The 27,398-nt window shown below is 31.5% G+C and overlaps 1 protein-coding gene across 1 annotated transcript in view; it reads left to right on the top strand.

The window, feature by feature from the left end:
- Positions 1-27,398, top strand: part of LOC143248208 (uncharacterized) — a 63,786-nt gene that overhangs the window by 8,996 nt on the left and 27,392 nt on the right. Inside the window, exon 2 of the mRNA XM_076496640.1 lies at positions 9,803-9,925. Within this exon, the coding sequence (XP_076352755.1) occupies positions 9,803-9,925 (123 nt within the window). The remainder of the gene's footprint in view (positions 1-9,802; positions 9,926-27,398) is intronic.

The following is a 27,398-nucleotide window of genomic DNA, read 5'->3' as shown; positions in this document are numbered from 1 at the left end:
ACTATACTGGCACAGACCTTACAGTTACTGTATTAGTACGTACTTACAATCAGTTACTGCACTGTACAGTTCTTACAATTACTGTATTTGCACGTACTTACAATCAGTGACTACACTGTACAGTCCTCACAGTTACTGTATTTGCACGTACTTACAATCAGTGACTGTGCTGCTATATTCTTTACGTTCAGTGACTGCACTGGGATACTCTTTACAATCTGTGACTATACTGGCATGTTGTTTAGAAGCTATGACCATACCTATACGTTGTTTACAAGCTGTGACCATATTGATACGTTGTTTACAAGCTGTGACTATACCTATACGTTGTTTACAAACTGCAACCATATTGATACTTTGTTTACAGTCTGTGACTATACCTATGCGTTGTTTACAAACTGCGACCATATTGATACTTTCTTTACAGTCTGTGACTAACCTATACGTTGTTTACAAACTGCGACCATATTGATACTTTGTTTACAGTCTGTGACTATACTGTACGTTGTTTACAAGCTGTGACCATACCGATACGTTGTTTACAATATCTGACTATATTGATACATTGTTTACAGTCTGTGACCGTACTGGTGCGGTCTTTGCAATGTGTGACTGTGTTTCCACACTTTTTACGAACAGTGACTTTTGGACTATATTGTTTTTAAGCCCCACCACACGTGACTTACAGCTATTTTTCATTATACTCTTGGAAGGATTATTCACCAATATCATCCAGTAGTATGTTTAGGTTAGTGAACACAAAGTTTATTTTACTTGTTTTTTATTCGTTACAATAATCTCCGTTACTCGTGGTTACTCAGAATTCCACAGCTTGAAGATTACAGTTTACAGAAGGGCTAGTCAATGAGTCAGGTTCGTATATAGTACAGAGTTATTATGTTATATTTACATATCTTTCCTGTCAACCACTGTGGGCCTAGTGGACGGACGGTCGTGCATCAGTGGACTTATTTTCCAGTTAATGTTATATTTATATATCTTTTCTGTCAACCACTGTGGGCCTAGTGGACGGACGGTCGTGCATCAGTGGACTTATTTTCCAGTTAATGTCATATTTACATTTCTTTCCTGTCAACCACTGTGGGCCTAGTGGACGGACGGTCGTGCATTAGTGGACTTGTCTTCCAGCCGTGAAACCCAAACATGTTAAATTCGTTATTGAAAAGGGTTGCACTATTTCAATCTTTTTTTTTTTTCAGTAACTATAGTAATATATGTTTTATATTATAAATTGTAAAGAATATTTCATCTACTGACGAAGGAACTTTGACGTCCCTCCAAACAGATAAATGATCGGATCGTTATAAAATGATCTCACTACAGCATATCCTCGCTCCACACTTTGAGGTCATTATAGAAGTGACGATCAACATCAAATCATCAGAAATAGTGATGAATACTTTTGATTGGCTGTCTTTCTCTCAGTCTAACAGTTTAAAATATGCAAACATAACCTTTGCGTCTGCACGAAGAACTTAAACAAAGTATCTTCTGCATATCAAAAGTCTTTGCAAACTGCCCTTGTTTGTAAATTCACTCAAATGTGCCTTTGTGTAATTGGATTTTCCGCTCGCGTCTTTTGTCACGTCAAAATCGCCAAGAAAAGCGTTAGAGAAAACGCACATTCCTGTTACTTTGTGGACAATTCTGATTCTGCGACAAGTTTACAGAGTCACTTTAAAAGTATCATTTTACTATTAATTTGCTTATAATATTAACACATAATGTTCCCATACGGGCGGGAACAAACTCGTAAATACTGAAGACCAGACACGACTAGCTCTTCAGAATAACATTACAGAAACTTGATAAAACCAATCATATGAACGTGTACACAAATATACTCCTAGCCTAATTACACTGATAACATAAACTCAAGAAGTGGAAAAATATAATTAAAGTATTAAACATTGTGATCAAACACGAAATTTTAATTAACGGGAAAGTTAGGTATGCTAATGTGTTACTACCAAGGGGAAATTAGGTAACGTAATTAATGTTATTATTGAAATTGACCAACAGTAGAATTAGGTAAGTATACTTGTAATTAAGCAGAGAGCTGCTACACAATGTGCTTACTGTGTTTTACCCACCAGGGGTATCTAAACCGTGTTTCAAGCGTTGTAAATCAGCCGACTTATTAATATACCACTATTAGGTAAGCAGTCGAGCAGTATTTTCTAAGCAGAAAGATGGAAGATTGGTACTGTATAATTTACGATAGCCACGGATCGGTAAACAATTATACCATTTTACAACGAGAAGTTAAACAAGCATTAGTATATATTGTAAAAGAGGAAAGTTAACTGAGTATTCATACATCATTGTACCATATAAAGCTAGATGTATATTCACAGATCATTCTACAGCAATAAAATTATCTGAATATTCACACATCATTCTACAGTAATAAAGTTATCTTAGTATTCACACATAATTCTACAACAATAAAATTATCTGAATATTCACACATCATTCTACAACAATAAAATTATCTGAATATTCACACATCATTCTACAACAATAAAATTATCTGAATATTCACACATCATTCTACAGCAATAAAGTTATCTTAGTATTCACACATAATTCTACAACAATAAAATTATCTGAATATTCACACATCATTCTGCAACAATATTGTTGTCTGAATATTCACACATCATTCTACAACGAAGCGGTTAGTTGATAAATCATATATTGCTACACCTGAAGGTCTCCATCTTGGATTATTGTTTGACATTAAAGTTGCTTCTTTAAAAAAGAATCACTACAATTACAACGTACTACAATTTCGCTCAATTATTTCAATAACAAAGAAAATCATTAAACTATTAACAACAATGCCGACCATTATTTAGGAAAAGCCACAACAAAGCTAGTTCTGCCAAAACTGTTGATTAGTTTTTGTCTTAATTAAACAGACTAATACACAATTTAAGCGAATTCTCGTCGACTGAATAGACTTGAAAAAAAAAAGTTTATAAATACATTAAAGTTGTTAAGACTTAGCCGCAGCAAACGGACCGTGAGGTGTGTGGGGTTTACTTGATTTGTCAAATAAATTCTCTACATATTCTAACAACTTATACGGTTCATGACTCACCAACAATATAAGAGTTCAGTATTGCTGGATTGTCTTCTTTGACTGTTTTCGTTGTCCACGTAGACTCGTGTAAGGACTTGTTAAAATATGATCATATACTCCTGTAAGGACTTGTTAAAATATGATCATGTAAGGGAAATAACTTTCTTCAATAATTCACTGATTCTACTAGAAGTTTTAAGTTGTTTATTGAAAATAACATAATCTTTATAGTTCCAGTAAAGATGGGCTTTTTCCGCTCTAACCAAAGTCGTACAGGCTTGGTAAGAGAGTTTGCCATGAAATAACTGAATATTATTTTAGTTTTTCTTGTGAATAAACACCTACCTGCTTTCTATATGCTGTGAATCAGGTAAAACAAGTGTATAGTTACTATTTATAATCCATCATTATTTATATGTATATATTGTACAAGATGTTCAGCATGATATGTGATAAACGTATCTATATTAAAAGGAAAGAAACAAAGATGTCAGATTAATCGGCTGCAAATTTTATATTTTGTAATGAGTTTATTTAAATAGTTTGTTTCTGAACACTAGCAATAAGTTTCTAGTATAAATATTCTGTATAAAGTAATCTCAAGGTTAGAGCTTCTATTATGGAACAACCACAAAGTTCTAAGTAAACAAAATTTCACGTCCAACTGTTGTTTGAGAGGTTGTTTTATAACGGAAGCCAAGTTCCTGAAGGGCATGTGACGTCATAATGGTGTTGAGCTCAAGTGACCTTCAGAGATGTTAATATTGTAGGCTATCCATAGTTACACCACCTTTATTGTGTTCCCTGAGGCTCGTATTTAAGGTTTATTCTGTTTCACCAATATTACCTTTCAGGTATAGACTCGTTCGAGGGTAAGAAAGCTTAATACTGATACGATATCAATAAACAGCTTTAAAAGTGATATTTTCTAGACTTTTCTGTAAAGCCGATACTAGAACTGTTATCAACCCTAAATATTTTACTTTAGTTAACGTGTGGACGATGTTTGTTGGTGGTTACAGATAACATAGCCTGTAAGGTGTTGTAACCGTTCAAAATGTCTACAAATATCTCATATTTCTAGTTAAAGGTCGTGTGATGGTATAAGCTACTAAAAACACTATATATCACTAAACGACCTGATTCTAGTGTAAAGTCAGGTATGCTTAACTTTATGGAATTTACTACTTGGGGCCTCGCCGACAAAACTCCGTGGTCATGGTCAGTGAACCCGGCCACGCCTATACGCACAAGTCTTTGGGCTGCTTTCCTTCAGCTCAGGACTTCCGGAAACTTGAAAAGAGGTATGAGCGCTAGTAAGGTGAAAGTAGCACTATATAGTGATTTAATCCTTGAAAGTAGGACTATATAGTGATTTAATCCTTGAAAGTAGGACTATATAGTGATTTAATCCTTGAAAGTAGGACTATATAGTGATTTAATCCTTGAAAGTAGGACTATATAGTGTTTTAATCCTTGAAAGTAGGACTATATAGTGATTTAATCCTTGAAAGTAGGACTATATAGTGTTTTAATCCTTGAAAGTAGGACTATATAGTGATTTAATCCTTGAAAGTAGCACTATATAGTGATTTAATCCTTGAAAGCTAGTAAGGTGAAAGTAGAACTATATAGTGATTTAATCCGTGAAAGCTAGTAAGGTGAAAGTAGGACTATATAGTGATTTAATCCTTGAAAGTAGCACTATATAGTGATTTAATCCTTGAAAGCTAGTAAGGTGAAAGTAGGACTATATAGTGATTTAATCCTTGAAAGCTAGTAAGGTGAAAGTAGGACTATATAGTGATTTAATCCTTGAAAGTAGCACTATATAGTGATTTAATCCTTGAAAGCTAGTAAGGTGAAAGTAGGACTATATAGTGATTTAATCCGTGAAAGCTAGTAAGGTGAAAGTAGGACTATATAGTGATTTAATCCTTGAAAGCTAGTAAGGTGAAAGTAGGACTATATAATGATTTAATCTTTGAAAGCTAGTAAGGTGAAAGTAGGACTATATAGTGATTTAATCCTTGAAAGTAGGACTATATAGTGACTTAATCTTCGAAAGCTAGTCAGGTGAAAGTAGGACTATATAGTGATTTAATCCTTGAAAGTAGAACTATATAGTGATTTAATCCTTGAAAGTAGGACTATATAGTGATTTAATCTTTGAAAGCTAGTAAGGCGAAAGTAGGACTATATAGTGATTTAATCTTTGAAAGCTAGTAAGGTGAAAGTAGGACTATATAGTGATTTGATCTGAAAGCTAGTAAGGTGAAAGTAGGACTATATAGTGATTTAATCCTTGAAAACTAGTAAGGTGAAAGTAGGAATATATAGTGATTTAATCTTTGAAAGCAACATGAATTACATAAACACTGGTTCTCCTTAATATATCCATAAACAGGATTCGGTAAAGTATATCGTAAATAATGATTTTGTAATATTGTTTTAAATTGAGTTTATGCATAACATAAATCATACTTTGAAAAGAGTTAATATGTTTTTGGTTGTGACAATACCAACACTAGACTAAAGTTGCAGCTGATGATAAAGTAGATTCGTATAGTCAGTAACATGTTTAGTGTAAAAAAACTTACGTGAGTGATACGCTAACAATTAGCCACACTAAGTGTATTATGAAGCAATATTTATAACACACGTCTTGGCTGTTTTGAATACAATAACTTCTAAAAATATTTTTCAGCATAGATAGAGCAATGAATATATACCAGAAATTAAGTGATGCTTGAAATACTAAAACCCACGATACGACATTCTATTTTTATCATAAGGAAATAATTAATGTACAAATTATATGACTGGACACCAGATTGGTAAGAATGTTTTTGTAGCCAAAACATGACTTATTGTAACAGTTATATACGTTTGGTAAGAGATATAACTGTTAGACTGTAGTAACAATTCTGATAACGTAGCATTCAATAATATAGTTATTTTATTGTTAGGCTGAGTCAAAGACACAAGAGACGATATTAGGTGAATATATTTTGTACATGTCAGCAGAGTAAATCTTTGAAAGTAAGAGAAAAAAATCAAAAAGTAAGATACACCGATTAAGAGTTACATTAGACAAAACCATAGACAACAACAGACAAGTTCGGATTAGAATAGGATTTATATCGCTCGTGAGTTGGGAGTGAGTAGAATAGGATTTATATCGCTCGTGAGTAGAGTAGGATTTATATCGCTCGTGAGTTGAGAGTGAGTAGAATAGGATTTATATCGCTCGTGAGTTGAGAGTGAGTAGAATAGGATTTATATCGCTCGTGAGTTGAGAGTGAGTAGAATAGGATTTATATCGCTCGTGAGTTGAGAGTGAGTAGAATAGGATTTATATCGCTCGTGAGTTGAGAGTGAGTAGAGTAGGATTTATATCGCTCGTGAGTTGAGAGTGAGTAGAATAGGATTTATATCGCTCGTGAGTTCAGAGTGAGTAGAGTAGGATTTATATCGCTCGTGAGTTGAGAGTGAGTAGAATAGGATTTATATCGCTCGTGAGTTGAGAGTGAGTAGAGTAGGATTTATATCGCTCGTGAGTTTAGAGTGAGTAGGGTAGGATTTATATCGCTCGTGAGTTGAGAGTGAGTAGAGTAGGATTTATATCGCTCGTGAGTTGAGAGTGAGTAGAATAGGATTTATATCGCTGGTTAGTTGAGAGTGAGTAGAATAGGATTTATATCGCTCGTGAGTTGAGAGTGAGTAGAGTAGGATTTATATCGCTCGTGAGTTGAGAGTGAGTAGAGTAGGATTTATATCGCTCGTGAGTTTAGAGTGAGTAGGGTAGGATTTATATCGCTCGTGAGTTGAGAGTGAGTAGAGTAGGATTTATATCGCTCGTGAGTTGAGAGTGAGTAGAATAGGACTTATATTGCTCGTGAGTTGGGAGTGAGTAGAGTAGGATTTATATCGTTCGTGAGTTGAGGGTAAGGTTGCTACAAATGTTTAACACTCATTAGCTGAAGTAACTGTCAATGAAAATGGAAAATAAAATAAATCGGTTTAATGCATAATTAATATATGACAATATGTTTACGCACTACTAGAAACTTTGAAAGGTGGAGTTCTTGGTTTGACGAGAGATCACGTGGTCATCCTTGCCAAAGATGACTATTATATAATAACTGTGCATCACAGCAGGTTCTGATGTAAACATAACTGTTACTCAATTTGTTTTCTTTCTATAACTCAATGAGGTTTCTGGTTCAATGTGACTAACATTAACTCGTACATTTCTGTCACATGTCGGTATGCGTGACACAGAAAGTTACGGGTTGCTCCGATCAACACAACTTTAATCTACGTTTTTATGAAACAATGGATTACTACACTTAAACACATAAAGTAGTTCAGGTTTGACAACGAGTACTGTTATAATAAATTATTAATTCTGGTATTCAGTTAATTTTTTACAATGTTAAATCAGTGAACATCCTACAGAAATACAGTAAAAACACAGGTAAAGAAGCATGTTATTTATAGACGTAATTGTCTATCATTGATTTCTTTCTGGTTTCAGTAATTGGTTCAGATTGTTACATATTTCTTTATAAAATACTAAGGTGCCTAACAATGTTAACATAATTATCAAATCAGGGTATGCTATCCGGTTATGAAACACAACAGAAGCTACGTAATTAAAACACATTCAGTGTATGATATCCGGTTATCAAACACAACAGAAGCCACGTAATTAAAACGCATTCAGGGTATGCTATCCGATTATCAAACACAACAACAGCTACGTAATTAAAACACATTCAGGGTATGCTATCCGATTATCAAACACAACAAAAGCTGCATAATTAAAACACATTCAGGGTATGCTATCCGGTTATCAAACACAACAGAAGCTACGTAATTAAAACACATTCAGGGTATGATATGCGATTATCAAACACAACAGAAGCTACATAACTAAAACACATTCAGGGTATGATATCCGATTATCAAACACAACAGAAGCTACATAACTAAAACACATTCAGGGTATGCTATCCGGTTATCAAACACAACAGAAGCTACATAACTAAAACACATTCAGGGTATGCTATCCGGTTATCAAACACAACAGAAGCTACATAACTAAAACACATTCAGGGTATGATATCCGATTATCAAACACAACAGAATCTACGTAATTAAAACACATTCAGGGTATGCTATCCGGTTATCAAACACAATAGAAGCTACATAACTAAAACACATTCAGGGTATGATATCCGATTATCAAACACAACAGAAGCTACGTAATTAAAACACATTCAGGGTATGCTATCCGGTTATCAAACACAACAGAAGCTACATAACTAAAACACATTCAGGGTATGATATCCGATTATCAAACACAACAGAAGCTGCGTAATTAAAACACATTCAGGGTATGCTATCCGGTTATCAAACACAACAGAAGCTACGTAACTAAAACACATTCAGGGTATGATATCCGATTATCAAACACAACAGAAGCTACGTAATTAAAACACATTCAGGGTATGCTATCCGGTTATCAAACACAACAGAAGCTACGTAATTAAAACACATTCAGGGTATGATATCCGATTATCAAACACAACAGAAGCTACATAACTAAAACACATTCAGGGCATGATATCCGATTATCAAACACAACAGAAGCTACGTAATTAAAACACATTCAGGGTATGCTATCCGGTTATCAAACACAACAGAAGCTACATAACTAAAACACATTCAGGGTATGATATCCGATTATCAAACACAACAGAAGCTGCGTAATTAAAACACATTCAGGGTATGCTATCCGGTTATCAAACACAACAGAAGCTACGTAATTAAAACACATTCAGGGTATGCTATCCGGTTATCAAACACAACAGAAGCTACATAACTAAAACACATTCAGGGTATGATATCCGATTATCAAACACAACAGAAGCTGCGTAATTAAAACACATTCAGGGTATGCTATCCGGTTATCAAACACAACAGAAGCTACGTAATTAAAACGCATTCAGGGTATGCTATCCGATTATCAAACACAACAACAGCTACGTAATTAAAACACATTCAGGGTATGATATCCGATTATCAAACACAACAGAAGCTACGTAATTAAAACACATTCAGGGTATGCTATCCGGTTATCAAACACAACAGAAGCTACATAACTAAAACACATTCAGGGTATGCTATCCGGTTATCAAACACAACAGAAGCTACATAACTAAAACACATTCAGGGTATGATATCCGATTATCAAACACAACAGAAGCTACGTAATTAAAACACATTCAGGGTATGCTATCCGGTTATCAAACACAACAGAAGCTACATAACTAAAACACATTCAGGGTATGATATCCGATTATCAAACACAACAGAAGCTACATAACTAAAACACATTCAGGGTATGATATCCGGTTATCAAACACAACAGAAGCTGCGTAATCAAAAGACATTCATGGTATGATATCCGGTAAGTTAACATTTAATTTTTTTTTTTTTTGATAATACGATTAGGTTTCCTGTACGACAATTTTTTTTCTACAGAAAATGTTGTTTATCAAGAGATGTTAGAAACGTGTATCAATATATCTTAGAAACGTGTATCAATATATCTTAGATTGATCTGTGTTACAGAAAAGTAACACATGGAAAACTACTCAAGTATCTATTTCTCTTCTTCTTCAGTTTTTTCATCACTGTGTTCTCCGGAAACGGAGATTTCCTGCCGTAAGAATACCTCTCTCTGCATCCCATTGGACCTGGTGAATGATGGGAAACATGACTGTCCTGACGGGTCTGACGAAGCAGGTATGTTACTGTAAAGTATGGTTGCACCTAAATGTAATACGTATACCTACGTTGAGTAGTTAACTATTGCTTAACCATATACCAGATCTATTTATAATATAAAACTGGTATAATGAGCTTTGATAGGTTTAGTTACACGAGTGATTTCGCAAAATGAAAGGTTAATGCCCTATGTAACAGTACGTTGCACGAAACTTCGTGTCTAACGGGATAATGAGTTATGTGTATTCTCTTCGCTACGCTCGGAATTAACGCGAAATACATGATCCCCAAATCAAGTAGGTGGAGCTTTGTGTTTCCTTGGGGCCGAGTTGGGTAAATGGGGACAGGGCTTTTAAACATATAGTTGATGCACAACAATTATTCTGAAAGTAGCAGGTCGCCATCTTGATGGATGTAGCACTCTGTTTTAACTTGGAAGTTGTTTCAAATATAATGTCTTTATCTTGGAGGATGTTTTGAACAGCACATCTTTATTTGGACGATGTTTTAAACAGCACATCTTTATTTGGACGATGTTTTAAACAGCACATCTTTATTTGGACGACGTTTTAAACAGCATATCTTTATTTGGACGATGTTTTAAACAGCACATCTTTATTTGGACGATGTTTTAAACAGCACATGTTTATTTGGACGATGTTTTAAACAGCACATGTTTATTTGGACGATGTTTTAAACAGCACATGTTTATTTGGACGATGTTTTAGACAGTACATTTTTATTTGGACGATGTTTTGATAGCACATCTTTATCTTGGAGGAGTTTAATATAATCTTTCAGACAATACGGTGAAAACAAAAAGTGTCACATATAGCTGACACATAAAGTCAGAGAAAAGACCAGAACATAGAAACGGTGAAGTATGTTTTAGCAAGAAAGGATAAGGGACCTACGCAGTCTATCAGGTTACCCAACTATTCATAAATTTCACATGTAACATAAAGTATCAACAAGTGTGTAATGAGAGGCTGTGAAGCCCACAGTGTCACTCAGTTAAAGCTGTTTTGGAAAGTAGTTGCTATTAATTAAACAAAATAAAATAAATAATTTCGCTACAACTGGTCAACAGGAAGTAATAGCTTAAACTTATCTTCTGAAGTGCCCCGGCACGACCAGGTGGGTTAAGGCGTTCGACTCGTAATCTGAGGGTCGCGGATTCTAATACCTGTCGCAGCAAACATGATCACCCTTTCAGTCGTGGGGGCGATATAATGTGACCGTCCATCCCACTACTCGTTGTTAAAAGAGTAGCCCAAGAGTTGGCGGTGGGTGGTGATGACTAGCTGCCTTCTCTCTAGTCTTACACTGCTAAATTAGGGACGGCTAGCGCAGATAGCCTTCGTGTAGCTTTGCGCGAAATTAAAAACAAACAAACAAACAAACAAACAATCTTCTGAAGTTAGACTTCATTAATGGTCAATTGCTAATGTGACTGGCAAAATAAAACCTCAGATGTAAAGGTAACCAAGTGTAACTACTATCAAAATGGCAAACTTAGAGAGAAACATCATGCAACATCGATCAAAGTGCATGGTCGGTTGTTTGAGTTAACATATACCCACGTATGCTATTTAAAAGACATACGCTTTGGTATCGGAATACAGTTTGATTCTTAATTCCGTTTTGAATATGTACTTATGTGGTACAAAAGAGAAGGACCCGTAAGGTGTTCTGTCCACTCTCTCTCTCTTTCCATCTATCGGATCGAGTGTCACGTGTTTAGCTGGATAAAATCTAGAGGACTATTCGTTAGCCTATTGGGCAAAACCTTTGGACAAATAGCAAGAGTGACAGTGGCCAGTCACGTGTTGAAGATACAGAGAAACCCCAAGTTTTTAAAGCTAATAACGGTAATACCTCCGCCCTAAAGGACCATGTATCCGAAGTTTGTCATTTATTAGTGCAGTACTATGTTAACATGAAACCATCTCTAACCAACCAACCTATTTCCTTCAGTTTTCAATTTCACAAGTAAGAATACACCTCCTAATCTTCGAGCGGGGCGAGGGAGGACTAAGTCTTCTTGTTGATTAATTATACATTTTATTTTCATCGAAATACTTCCATAATATCAGGAAGTAATGGTGGGAGTGAAGGTAAGTTCTTGTTTGAATTGTCAGTCTTCTGATAACCATAGGTACACGAAATACTTCCATAGTATCAGGAAATAATGGTGGGAGTGAAGGTAAGTTCTTGTTTGAATTGTCAGTCTTCTCATAACCATAGGAACACGCACCGTAGTTGTTCTTGTCACTGTCCAGTCTGTTTATCACTGCTAGAGACCTATACTTTGTTGGTATTAATAACTGTATCTTGACGTATACTTGTAAGTCAGTTTATCTGTAATCACAACAAAAGATAACCCTGACGACCGAGTTCACGCCAAGGAAAGCTTGGTAGGATGTATATTATAACGATATATATATACATATAGATTTTCTACTTTAATATTTTTGATTGCTTAAAAGCTTTAGAAATATTTGTATTTTTTAATTTAATAAAATGTTATGCTTACAATAAAATGTAGTGAATACTTTAGTAAATAATATTGTCGGATACCATCATTCATAAGTCCTGAAATACTAGAAATAAATTCCAATTAATCACGAATTTTGATAAGTTAGAATAGATAACACGTGACGGAATGGTTTTATTACGAAAAGGATTTCCCGAAACTTGGATGACAAAAAAAACCCAACAACAACAAAGTACCAGGTTAAATTGTAGGAATATATTTGTTAATTATTCAAACTAATTAAATTATAAGTTAATTGTAGTTAAAAATATGAATGTAGATGTTTTATGTAAATGAACTTTCACAAAAACAGTGACACGAGTTAACAGTATTATGATAATAATTAGGACTTAACAGTATTATGTTAATAATCATGACTTAACAGTATTATGATAATAATTAGGACTTAACAGTATGATGATAATAATCATGACTTGAAAGTATTATGATAATAATCATGACTTAAAAGTATTATGTTAATAATCATGACTTAACAGTATTATGATAATAATCAGGACTTAACAGTATTATGTTAATAATCATGACTTAACAGTATTATGATAATAATCAGGACTTAACAGTATTATGATAATAATTAGGACTTAACAGTATTTTGATAATAATCATGACTTAACAGTATTATGATAATAATTAGGACTTAACAATATTATGTTAATAATCATGACTTAAAAGTATTATAATAATAATCATGACTTAACAGTATGATGATAATAATCATGACTTAAAAGTATTATGATAATAATCGGGACTTAACAGTATTATAATAATAATCATGACTTAAAAGTATTATGATAATAATCGGGACTTAAGAGTATTATGATAATAATTAGGACTTAATAGTATTTTGATAATAATCATGACTTAACAGTATTATGATAATAATTAGGACTTAACAATATTATGTTAATAATCATGACTTAACAGTATTATGATAATAATCATGACTTAACAGTATTATAATAATAATCATGACTTAAAAGTATTATGATAATAATCGGGACTTAAGAGTATTATGATAATAATTAGGACTTAATAGTATTATGATAATAATCATGACTTAACAGTATTATGATAATAATCATGACTTAACAGTATTATAATAATAATCATGACTTAAAAGTATTATGATAATAATCGGGACTTAAGAGTATTATGATAATAATCAGGACTTGTAATTGTATATTTTGTGCTATCACTCTGTTCTTTCGGTATAACACAAACTACTCGTAGCATTATTAAGATAACGGAAAATTCATCTGATGCCCAAGGCCTAAAGACCCATTATCTTAAGAATGTGGGCGACACATTTGTGACATATGTTCATTGCATATATAAGTGTTTTCAACCTCTTCCTACCAACGAGATTTTTGCTTCGTTATATTAGAAGCCTCGCCCATGAGAGTGAGCCAGTTTAACACTGAAATAATATTTGATAATTTGGAACTGGTAAAAAACGGAATATTTTAGACTTTAAGAATTCCTCTATTGCGATAGTCAATTACTTAGAAATTAATCACATATTGTCTTTAACATGCTAGCATATGACAGAAGGTGAAACAACTCGTTAACATGTTAGCATTGTATAGAATCAACTCCAGAACTTGTCCTGGACTTCTCACATTAAATTAAGGCGTAGATTTGTCAGCAAAAAAAAACAGAATTATCAGTAATAAAGGTTGTCATTTAAACATGACCATTGTTAGTTGTTTTCTCTGATTCACTTCACAAACATTAATCTATTTGTCCTTTAGACATGACCATTGTTAGTTGTGTTCCCTGATTCACTTCACAAACTTTAACTTAGTTGTCATTTAGACATGACCATTGTAAGTTGTGTTCCCTGATTCACTTCCTAAACATTAATTTATTTGTCATTTAGACATGACCATTGTTAGTTGTGTTCCCAGATTCACTTCACAAACATTAATTTATTTGTCATTTAGACATGATCATTGTTAGTTGTGTTCCCTGATTCACTTCACAAACATTAATCTATTTGTCTTTTAGACATGACCATTGTTAGTTTTGTTCCCTGATTTACTTCACAAACATTAATTTATTTGTCATTTAGACGTGACTGTATTTAGTTGTGTTCCCTGATTCACTTAACAAACATTAATCTATTTGTCTTTTAGACATGAACATTGTTAGTTGTGTTCCCTGATTCACTTCACAAACATTAATTTATTTGTCATTTAGACATGACTGTTGTTAGTTGTATTCCCTGATTTACTTCACAAAAATTAATTTATTTGTCATTTAGACATGACCATTGTTAGTTGTGTTCCCTGATTTACTTCACAAACATTAATTTATTTGTCATTTAGACGTGACTGTTGTTAGTTGTGTTCCCTGATTCACTTAACAAACATTAATCTATTTGTCTTTCAGATATGACCATTGTTAGTTGTGTTCCCTGATTCACTTCACAAACATTAATTTATTTGTCATTTAGACATGACTGTTGTTAGTTGTGTTCCCTGATTTACTTCACAAACATTAATTTATTTGTCATTTAGACATGACTGTTGTTAGTTGTGTTCCCTGATTCACTTTACAAACATTAATTTATTTGTCATTTAGACATGACCATTGTTAGTTGTGTTCCCTGATTTACTTCACAAACATTAATTTATTTGTCATTTAGACGTGACTGTTGTTAGTTGTGTTCCCTGATTCACTTAACAAACATTAATCTATTTGTCTTTCAGATATGACCATTGTTAGTTGTGTTCCCTGATTCACATCACAAACATTAATTTATTTGTCATTTAGACATGACTGTTGTTAGTTGTGTTCCCTGATTTACTTCACAAACATTAATTTATTTGTCATTTAGACATGACTGTTGTTAGTTGTGTTCCCTGATTCACTTTACAAACATTAATTTATTTGTCATTTAGACATGACCATTGTTAGTTGTGTTCCCTGATTTACTTCACAAACATTAATTTATTTGTCATTTAGACATGACCATTGTTAGTTGTGTTCCCTGATTCACTTCACAAACATTAATTTATTTGTCATTTAGACATGACTGTTGTTAGTTGTGTTCCCTGATTTACTTCACAAACATTAATCTATTTGTCCTTTAGACATGACCATTGTTAGTTGTGTTCCCTGATTTACTTCACAAACATTGATTTATTTGTCATTTAGACATGACCATTGTTAGTTGTGTTCCCTGATTCACTTCACAAACATTAATTTATTTGTCATTTAGATATGACCATTGTTAGTTGTGTTCTCTGATTCACTTCACAAACGTTAAATTAGATTTTATGAAGTTTTCACTGTTCTATCTACAGCCAGTAAAATAAATCACTTAAATATGATATTCTATGGTAATTAAGATAGCTATGAATTTCTGGTACTTAAAGGTAAGTTACTGTATTTCTAAAGAAAGAGCATAATGTGGTATTGTGTTGGTATAAATTAGTAAGATGAAGGTACATTACACAGTGTCCATGTGTATTCTAGACTACTAAATCATAAAACACTTTATGTTAGCAGAAAGGAGTCTGAAGCAGTTGTGTGACAAACAAAGTGGAAACATAATCAATGTATATCTTCACTGACTGAAACAAAGCTGGCCATAAACATAGGATAAATCTATTTGCTTTATCATTCTACTTACTGCCATATTAGTAAAGTTCAAAAACAACACACTAGTTTTCAAATAACCACAGACTTGGGATATAATTATATCAAAGTACAATTACATGTTGACTCTTAAACGAAATATGTTTCTTATAACGTAAAAAGAACCGTTTGGATGAAATTTGTTGTGACTGAATGCTTAGAAGGAGAAATAAGAAAATTTAATATGTGAAACAACAAGCTATGTAGAAAAACTGTGTATGGACACAGTGTTAATAATGAATATGTAGCGATAAAGTGTTAATACTGAGCAGAAGAAATATTATGTACTGTTAATACTGAGCAGAAGAAATATTATGTAGCATTAATACTGCATAGAAGAAATATTATGTACTGTTAATACTGAGTAGAAGAAACATTATTGTAGTGTTAATACTGAGTAGAAGAAATATTATGTAGTGTTAATACTGAGTAGAAGAAATATTATGTAGTGTTAATACTGAGTAGAAGAAATATTATTGTAGTGTTAATACTGAGTAGAAGAAATATTATGTACTGTTAATACTGAGCAGAAGAAATATTATGTAGCATTAATACTGCATAGAACAAATATTATGTACTGTTAATACTGAGTAGAAGAAACATTATTGTAGTGTTAATACTGAGTAGAAGAAATATTATGTAGTGTTAATACTGAGTAGAAGAAATATTATTGTAGTGTTAATACTGAGTAGAAGAAATATTATTGTAGAGTTAATACTGAGTAGAAGAAATATTATGTAGTGTTAATACTGAGTAGAAGAAATATTATTGTAGTGTTAATACTGAGTAGAAGAAATATTATTGTAGTGTTAATACTGAGTAGAAGAAATATTATGTACTGTTAATACTGAGTAGAAGAAACATTATTGTAGTGTTAATACTGAGTAGAAGAAATATTATGTAGTGTTAATACTGAGTAGAAGAAATATTATGTAGTGTTAATACTGAGTAGAAGAAATATTATTGTAGTGTTAATACTGAGTAGAAGAAATATTATGTAGTGTTAATACTGAGTAGAAGAAATATTATGTAGTGTTAATACTGAGTAGAAGAAACATTATTGTAGTGTTAATACTGAGTAGAAGAAATATTATGTAGTGTTAATACTGAGTAGAAGAAACATTATTGTAGTGTTAATAATGAGTAGAAGAAATATTATTGTAGTGTTAATACTGAGTAGAAGAAATATTATTGTAGTGTTAATACTGAGTAGAAGAAATATTATGTAGTGTTAATACTGAGTAGAAGAAATATTATGTAGTGTTAATACTGAGTAGAAGAAACATTATTGTAGTGTCAATACTGAGTAGAAGAAATATTATGTAGTGTTAATACTGAGTAGAAGAAACATTATTGTAGTGTTAATAATGAGTAGAAGAAATATTATTGTAGTGTTAATACTGAGTAGAAGAAATATTATTGTAGTGTTAATACTGAGTAGAAGAAATATTATGTAGTGTTAATACTGAGCAGAAGAAATATTATGTAGTGTTAATACTGAGCAGAAGAAATATTATTGTAGTGTTAATACTGAGTGGAAGAAATATTATGTAGTGTTAATACTGAGTAGAAGAAATATTATGTAGTGTTAATACTGAGTAGAAGAAATATTATGTAGTGTTAATACTGAGTAGAAGAAACATTATTGTAGTGTTAATACTGAGTAGAAGAAATATTATGTAATGATAAAGTGTTAATACTGAGTAGAAGAAATATTATGTAATGATAAAGTGTTAATACTGAGTAGAAGAAATATTATGTAGTGTTAATACTGAGTAGAAGAAACATTATTGTAGTGTTAATAATGAGTAGAAGAAATATTATTGTAGTGTTAATACTGAGTAGAAGAAATATTATTGTAGTGTTAAAGTGTTAATACTGAGTAGAAGAAATATTATGTAATGATAAAGTGTTAATACTGAGTAGAAGAAATATTATGTAGTGTTAATAATGAGTAGAAGAAATATTATTGTAGTGTTAATACTGAGTAGAAGAAATATTATTGTAGTGTTAATAATGAGTAGAAGAAATATTATTGTAGTGTTAATACTGAGTAGAAGAAATATTATGTAGTGTTAATACTGAGTAGAAGAAATATTATTGTAGTGTTAATACTGAGTAGAAGAAATATTATCTAGTGTTAATACTGAGCAGAAGAAATATTATGTAGTGTTAATACTGAGCAGAAGAAATATTATTGTAGTGTTAATACTGAGTGGAAGAAATATTATGTAGTGTTAATACTGAGTAGAAGAAATATTATGTAGTGTTAATACTGAGTAGAAGAAATATTATGTAGTGTTAATACTGAGTAGAAGAAATATTATGTACTGTTAATACTGAGTAGAAGAAACATTATTGTAGTGTTAATACTGAGTAGAAGAAATATTATGTAGTGTTAATACTGAGTAGAAGAAACATTATTGTAGTGTTAATAATGAGTAGAAGAAATATTATGTAGTGTTAATACTGAGCAGAAGAAATATTATGTAGTGTTAATACTGAGCAGAAGAAATATTATTGTAGTGTTAATACTGAGTGGAAGAAATATTATGTAGTGTTAATACTGAGTAGAAGAAATATTATGTAGTGTTAATACTGAGTAGAAGAAATATTATGTAGTGTTAATACTGAGTAGAAGAAATATTATGTACTGTTAATACTGAGTAGAAGAAACATTATTGTAGTGTTAATACTGCATAGAAGAAATATTATGTAATGATAAATTGTTAATACTGAGTAGAAGAAATATTATGTAGTGTTAATACTGAGTAGAAGAAACATTATTGTAGTGTTAATACTGAGTAGAAGAAACATTATTGTAGTGTTAATACTGAGTAGAAGAAATATTATGTAATGATAAAGTGTTAATACTGAGTAGAAGAAATATTATGTAGTGTTAATACTGAGTAGAAGAAACATTATTGTAGTGTTAATAATGAGTAGAAGAAATATTATTGTAGTGTTAATACTGAGTAGAAGAAATATTATTGTAGTGTTAATACTGAGTAGAAGAAATATTATGTAATGATAAAGTGTTAATACTGAGTAGAAGAAATATTATGTAGTGTTAATAATGAGTAGAAGAAATATTATTGTAGTGTTAATACTGAGTAGAAGAAATATTATTGTAGTGTTAATAATGAGTAGAAGAAATATTATTGTAGTGTTAATACTGAGTAGAAGAAATATTATGTAGTGTTAATACTGAGTAGAAGAAATATTATTGTAGTGTTAATACTGAGTAGAAGAAATATTATCTAGTGTTAATACTGAGCAGAAGAAATATTATGTAGTGTTAATACTGAGCAGAAGAAATATTATTGTAGTGTTAATACTGAGTGGAAGAAATATTATGTAGTGTTAATACTGAGTAGAAGAAATATTATGTAGTGTTAATACTGAGTAGAAGAAATATTATGTAGTGTTAATACTGAGTAGAAGAAACATTATTGTAGTGTTAATACTGAGTAGAAGAAATATTATGTAGTGTTAATACTGAGTAGAAGAAATATTATGTAGTGTTAATACTGAGTAGAAGAAATATTATTGTAGTGTTAATACTGAGTAGAAGAAATATTATGTAGTGTTAATACTGAGCAGAAGAAATATTATGTAGCGTTAATATCTGCATAGAAGAAATATTATGTACTGTTAATACTGAGTAGAAGAAACATTATTGTAGTGTTAATACTGAGTAGAAGAAATATTGTAGTGTTAATACTGAGTAGAAGAAATATTATTGTAGTGTTAATACTGAGTAGAAGAAATATTATTGTAGTGTTAATACTGAGTAGAAGAAATATTATGTACTGTTAATACTGAGTAGAAGAAACATTATTGTAGTGTTAATACTGAGTAGAAGAAATATTATGTAGTGTTAATACTGAGTAGAAGAAATATTATTGTAGTGTTAATACTGAGTAGAAGAAATATTATGTAGTGTTAATACTGAGCAGAAGAAATATTATGTAGCGTTAATATCTGCATAGAAGAAATATTATGTACTGTTAATACTGAGTAGAAGAAACATTATTGTAGTGTTAATACTGAGTAGAAGAAATATTGTAGTGTTAATACTGAGTAGAAGAAATATTATTGTAGTGTTAATACTGAGTAGAAGAAATATTATTGTAGTGTTAATACTGAGTAGAAGAAATATTATGTACTGTTAATACTGAGTAGAAGAAACATTATTGTAGTGTTAATACTGAGTAGAAGAAATATTATGTAGTGTTAATACTGAGTAGAAGAAATATTATGTAGTGTTAATACTGAGTAGAAGAAATATTATTGTAGTGTTAATACTGAGTAGAAGAAATATTATGTACTGTTAATACTGAGTAGAAGAAACATTATTGTAGTGTTAATACTGAGTAGAAGAAACATTATTGTAGTGTTAATACTGAGTAGAAGAAATATTATGTAGTGTTAATACTGAGTAGAAGAAACATTATTGTAGTGTTAATAATGAGTAGAAGAAATATTATTGTAGTGTTAATACTGAGTAGAAGAAATATTATTGTAGTGTTAATACTGAGTAGAAGAAATATTATGTAGTGTTAATACTGAGCAGAAGAAATATTATGTAGTGTTAATACTGAGCAGAAGAAATATTATTGTAGTGTTAATACTGAGTGGAAGAAATATTATGTAGTGTTAATACTGAGTAGAAGAAATATTATGTAGTGTTAATACTGAGTAGAAGAAATATTATGTAGTGTTAATACTGAGTAGAAGAAATATTATGTACTGTTAATACTGAGTAGAAGAAACATTATTGTAGTGTTAATACTGCATAGAAGAAATATTATGTAATGATAAATTGTTAATACTGAGTAGAAGAAATATTATGTAGTGTTAATACTGAGTAGAAGAAACATTATTGTAGTGTTAATACTGAGTAGAAGAAATATTATGTAATGATAAAGTGTTAATACTGAGTAGAAGAAACATTATTGTAGTGTTAATAATGAGTAGAAGAAATATTATTGTAGTGTTAATACTGAGTACAAGAAATATTATTGTAGTGTTAAAGTGTTAATACTGAGTAGAAGAAATATTATGTAATGATAAAGTGTTAATACTGAGTAGAAGAAATATTATGTAGTGTTAATAATGAGTAGAAGAAATATTATTGTAGTGTTAATAATGAGTAGAAGAAACATTATTGTAGTGTTAATACTGAGTACAAGAAATATTATTGTAGTGTTAAAGTGTTAATACTGAGTAGAAGAAATATTATGTAATGATAAAGTGTTAATACTGAGTAGAAGAAATATTATGTAGTGTTAATACTGAGTAGAAGAAATATTATTGTAGTGTTAATAATGAGTAGAAGAAATATTATTGTAGTGTTAATACTGAGTAGAAGAAATATTATGTAGTGTTAATACTGAGTAGAAGAAATATTATTGTAGTGTTAATACTTAGTAGAAGAAATATTATGTAGTGTTAATACTGAGCAGAAGAAATATTATGTAGTGTTAATACTGAGCAGAAGAAATATTATTGTAGTGTTAATACTGAGTACAAGAAATATTATTGTAGTGTTAAAGTGTTAATACTGAGTAGAAGAAATATTATGTAATGATAAAGTGTTAATACTGAGTAGAAGAAATATTATTGTAGTGTTAAAGTGTTAATACTGAGTAGAAGAAATATTATGTAATGATAAAGTGTTAATACTGAGTAGAAGAAATATTATGTAGTGTTAATACTGAGTAGAAGAAATATTATTGTAGTGTTAATAATGAGTAGAAGAAATATTATTGTAGTGTTAATACTGAGTAGAAGAAATATTATGTAGTGTTAATACTGAGTAGACGAAATATTATTGTAGTGTTAATACTGAGTAGAAGAAATATTATGTAGTGTTAATACTGAGCAGAAGAAATATTATGTAGTGTTAATACTGAGCAGAAGAAATATTATTGTAGTGTTAATACTGAGTGGAAGAAATATTATGTAGTGTTAATACTGAGTAGAAGAAATATTATGTAGTGTTAATACTGAGTAGAAGAAATATTATGTAGTGTTAATACTGAGTAGAAGAAATATTATGTACTGTTAATACTGAGTAGAAGAAACATTATTGTAGTGTTAATACTGAGTAGAAGAAATATTATGTAGTGTTAATACTGAGTAGAAGAAATATTATGTACTGTTAATACTGAGTAGAAGAAACATTATTGTAGTGTTAATACTGCATAGAAGAAATATTATGTAGTGATAAAGTGTTAATACTGAGTAGAATAAACATTATGCAGTATTAATAATGAGTTGGGTGGTTGGTTGGTTTGGCATTTAATAGTGCAAAGCAATTAAGCTATCTGCGCCTAATAATGAGTTAAAGAAAGATAAGTAATAATACAGTGTTAATAATGAGTTAAAGAAAGATAAGTAATAATACAGTGTTAATAATGAGTTAAAGAAAGATAAGTAATAATACAGTGTTAATATTGAGTTAAAGAAAGATAAGTAATAATACAGTGTTAATAATGAGTTAAAGAAAGATAAGTAATAATACAGTTTTAATAATGAGTTAAAGAAAGATAAGTAATAATACAGTGTTAATAATGAGTTAAAGAAAGATAAGTAATAATACAGTGTTAATAATGAGTTAAAGAAAGATAAGTAATAATACAGTGTTAATAATGAGTTAAAGAAAGATAAGTAATAATACAGTGTTAATAATGAGTTAAAGAAAGATAAGTAATAATACAGTGTTAATAATGAGTTAAAGAAAGATAAGTAATAATACAGTGTTAATATTGAGTTAAAGAAAGATAAGTAATAATACAGTGTTAATAATGAGTTAAAGAAAGATAATTAATAATACAGTGTTAATAATGAGTTAAAGAAAGATAAGTAATAATACAGTGTTAATAATGAGTTAAAGAAAGATAAGTAATAATACAGTTTTAATAATGAGTTAAAGAAAGATAAGTAATAATACAGTGTTAATATTGAGTTAAAGAAAGATAAGTAATAATACAGTGTTAATAATGAGTTAAAGAAAGATAAGTAATAATACAGTGTTAATAATGAGTTAAAGAAAGATAAGTAATAATACAGTGTTAATAATGAGTTAAAGAAAGATAAGTAATAATACAGTGTTAATATTGAGTTAAATGGTGTTCAACCGAAGAAATCGATCGTGTAAGCGACTGAGAACAATGAGAGGTAGATGATAGAAAGCTAAACATAGTTATGCTTAGTTATTCATTATGAATAGATCTTTTATAAATAATTATGGAAGTGACAGACAATAAACTCACCTGATTTTAAAGGTAATATACGTTGTAGGCCGTTAGATATAGGAAGTAATAGTAATAAATAGTAAATCATTGCTAGAAATAGTGAAACTTTGTTAGAAATAGTAAGAAATAGAAATAGTGAGTTTTCGTGTACATTTCAGTAATATTAAAAACTGTCGAACTGAAGCGTCATACACCTATCCAAAATGTTGTTTTTATGTTGTGTTTTTAAATAATGCTTGGGGGACAGGTGTGTTTTTAGGGCGGTGACTGTGACAAATGTTATAAACGGCCTAATTTGGTTAGTCGTGGTTGATTTTTACATGTGCCTTGTTAACTAAGTTCCTTTCCCCGTTCAAAGTTTTGTTTTTTATACAACAGAAAGAATGCTTCTGTATGTAACAAGGTTTAGTTTGGTAAAGTCTAGTAATACATATGTCACGTTTTTTAAATGATCAAGACAAATATACTTATATTTTGTTTTCAAATGTGGATAAGAAACTGACAGTACTCTAAGTACTTATTAACAACATTAAGAAGGATAGATACCTTCTTACTAGTTTCCTGAAGAAACAACACGTAGAACAATTATTTATAATTTACCAAGTATTGAGTCAGTTACGTGCACTATATATTTACTTGGTTTAATAGTAATTTTGTATTTCGTAAAACCTGTTGATTGATTCTAAACATCTCTTAAGCGTGCATATTGTGTGTTTTATTTAAATAAACCAATAACTCTTTTTGTATTATCAAATGATAAGATACAAAATCAGCAAAGGTTCTCGAGCTTATCTTGGTTAATAGGTTTAAAAAATATGTTTATACATAATAATCTGGTCACTCTAAACACACCTTGCAAGTGGTTAGTGTCACAATCTGCTGTCTTTTGTTTACTACCTTTGTTGTTAGAACTGTGTAGAGTATCTACATGTAACTGATACAGTGGGGTAATAGACACATCTTTAGAGTTTCTACATGTAACTGATACAGTGCGGTAACAGACACATCTTTAGAGTTTCTACATGTAACTGATACAGTTGGGTAACAGACACATCTTTAGAGTTTCTACATGTAACTGATACCGTGCGGTAATGGACACATCTTTAGAGTTTCTACATGTAACTGATACAGTGGGGTAATAGACACATCTTTAGAGTTTCTACATGTTACTGATACAGTGCGGTAATAGACACATCTTTAGAGTTTCTACATGTAACTGATACAGTGCGGTAATAGACACATCTTTAGAGTTTCTACATGTAACTGATACAGTGGGGTAACAGACACATCTTTAGAGTTTCTACGTGTAACTGATACAGTGGGGTAATAGATACATCTTTAGAGTTTCTACATGTAACTGATAGAGTGGGGTAATAGACACATCTTTAGAGTTTCTACATGTAACTGATACAGTGCGGTAATAGACACATCTTTAGAGTTTCTACATGTAACTGATACAGTGGGGTAACAGACACATCTTTAGAGTTTCTACATGTAACTGATACAGTGGGGTAATAGATACATCTTTAGAGTTTCTACATGTAACTGATAGAGTGGAGTAATAGACACATCTTTAGAGTTTCTACATGTAACTGATACAGTGGGGTAACAGACACATCTTTAGAGTTTCTACATGTAACTGATACAGTTGGGTAATAGACACATCTTTAGAGTTTCTACTTTTAACTCATACAGTGCGGTAATAGACACATCTTTAGAGTTTCTACATGTAACTGATACAGTGGGGTAACAGACACATCTTTAGAGTTTCTACATGTAACTGATACAGTGGGGTAATAGATACATCTTTAGAGTTTCTACATGTAACTGATACAGTGGGGTAATAGACACATCTTTAGAGTTTCTACATGTAACTGATACAGTGCGGTAATAGACACATCTTTAGAGCTGAAAGGTAAACATCAAGCTAGAACATGATCAAGCAACTACAGAAATCTCAGGTTCGTTACATTTATTTTTCTGACGTAAACTAACAACAAAAGTTGGTCATTCCCACAAGTGACCATGACAGAAAGAATCTGTTTTTAAATCAGGATGTGACTTCAATTTCCCTGGTGACCGAGAATAAGGTAAACCTAAAACTTCTAGAAGAACCGGTTCTTACAACACAGAATTGACCTACATTTTTTCCTTGGTGAATTACATGGTCTTCTATACAGGTAGAACCACGAAATATTCCGCCCACAGAATAGCCTCACACGTAGGTTGACTTCAACAGGTACTAACTTACGTAAACTAAAACTCTGAACAGCCGGATGGAACCACATTCAGGAAATATAATCTCCATAGACAACCCCTATCCTCTTTTATTAAAACTTGGGTTATTTGGTTACCACCAAATTAAAACGTAACTACTTTAATTAGAAACCAAATGTTTTATTGTACAGGTTCTCAGTAAAGAACGTCAGCATATAATAAGTTGTTCGGTATATACATCCGTTCAGTTCACTCTTCATCTGATTTTACTGCACAAGCCCGTTACGGCCAGATGGTTAAGGCACACAACTCGTAATCTGAGGGTCGCGTGTTCGAATCTCCCTTCACATCAAACATGCTCGCCATTTCAGTTGTTGGGGCGTTATAACGAGATGGTCAATCTCACTATTCGTTGGTAAAAGAGTAACCCAAGAGTTGGCGGTAGGTGGAGATGACAAGCTGCCTTCCCTCTAGTCTTACACTGCTAAATTAGCGCAGATAGCCCTCGTGTAGCTTTGCGCGAAATTCTAAACAAACAAACAAACAAACTTTTACTACATAATCGAATAACAATGATGAAAACAAGAAAATCTAGTTAAAGCCAGAGCATCACAGATGTGGGAAATACATAGATGATCCGGGTAAAGGTGGACCACAAATAAACTTGTAGACGAGACAAGCATGTGAAGATAAGTGGCTAAAATGAAATTAGACCAGTTACAGTTATAGAAAACAAGGAACTGAATTACAATTGTAGCTAAAATAAGTTAAAGAACAAAGATGTTAATAACATAGTAGAATATCTGAACAAGAAAATTAAAATGTCTAAGGTAAAGACTTAAAGCTAACCTGAACTCAACATCGAAAAACAAAAACAGTGCTATGTGTGGGAGGGAAAGTAAGAAGATAATAGACGAGTCAGTTAAAGAAACAAGTTAGGATTTCAGTGATAATGATATAAAGAATGTAAGAACACAAAGTCCAGAGCAGAGAAGAAGTGAGAAACAAACCTTGAAGAATACACAGAAATAGCCAATAATAAAACCAGACTTTCTTCATCAACATGTCTAAGGAAGAAATAAATAAAATTAGAATTTATTCGACGCTTCTAAAGAACAAAGTAAATATATATTAAATAAATCAAAACCAAAAGAAATATTAAAGTTATTGTTTTATAAATAACACTATGTAACAAAATTTTTACTTTTTCTTGTTCCTGGGCAGAAAGTGTTATTTCCCAATTGCTTATGCCTAAAATAAATGGAAAAGACCTATTTTTCTCTTCAAACTTTGCTTTTGTGACCTGGATAATGAAATTTTCAGATTTACCCATTTTCTAAAACATTCCAGGTAGATTCAGTGCTGAGAAGCTGATAGAAAATTTTCTCGAACTTACAGGAATTTTCAAGAACTTTCCATAGTAATATATATATACAGGGGCTCACTACTCACCACTTCAGTTTAGTTCTAGCTGCCTAAGTGAATACATAGACCTATCTTATTTTATCAGAGATGGCAGCAAGAAGCTGCAAGCATTCTCTAGACGCATCCAGAACCCTCAAAGCTGTGCTGCTCCATATCGGGAATAAGTATTAGTCTCTTCCTCTGGCTCATTCGGTGCACTTCAAAGAGGAATACAACAGCGTCAAGACTTTGCTAGAAGCCTTGAACTATGATGAGTATGGCTGAGAGGTTATTGGAGACTTCAAAATGGTGGCATTCCTGATGGGTCTCCAAGGAGGCTTTACGAAGTTTCCCTGTTATCTTTGCCTTTGGGACAGCAGGGACACTGCAGTGCACTACAACAGGAAAC

This window comes from Tachypleus tridentatus, chromosome 4, assembly GCF_004210375.1.
Source record: "Tachypleus tridentatus isolate NWPU-2018 chromosome 4, ASM421037v1, whole genome shotgun sequence".
Lineage (NCBI taxonomy): Eukaryota > Metazoa > Arthropoda > Merostomata > Xiphosura > Limulidae > Tachypleus > Tachypleus tridentatus.
This window is presented reverse-complemented; position numbering and strand designations above follow the sequence as displayed.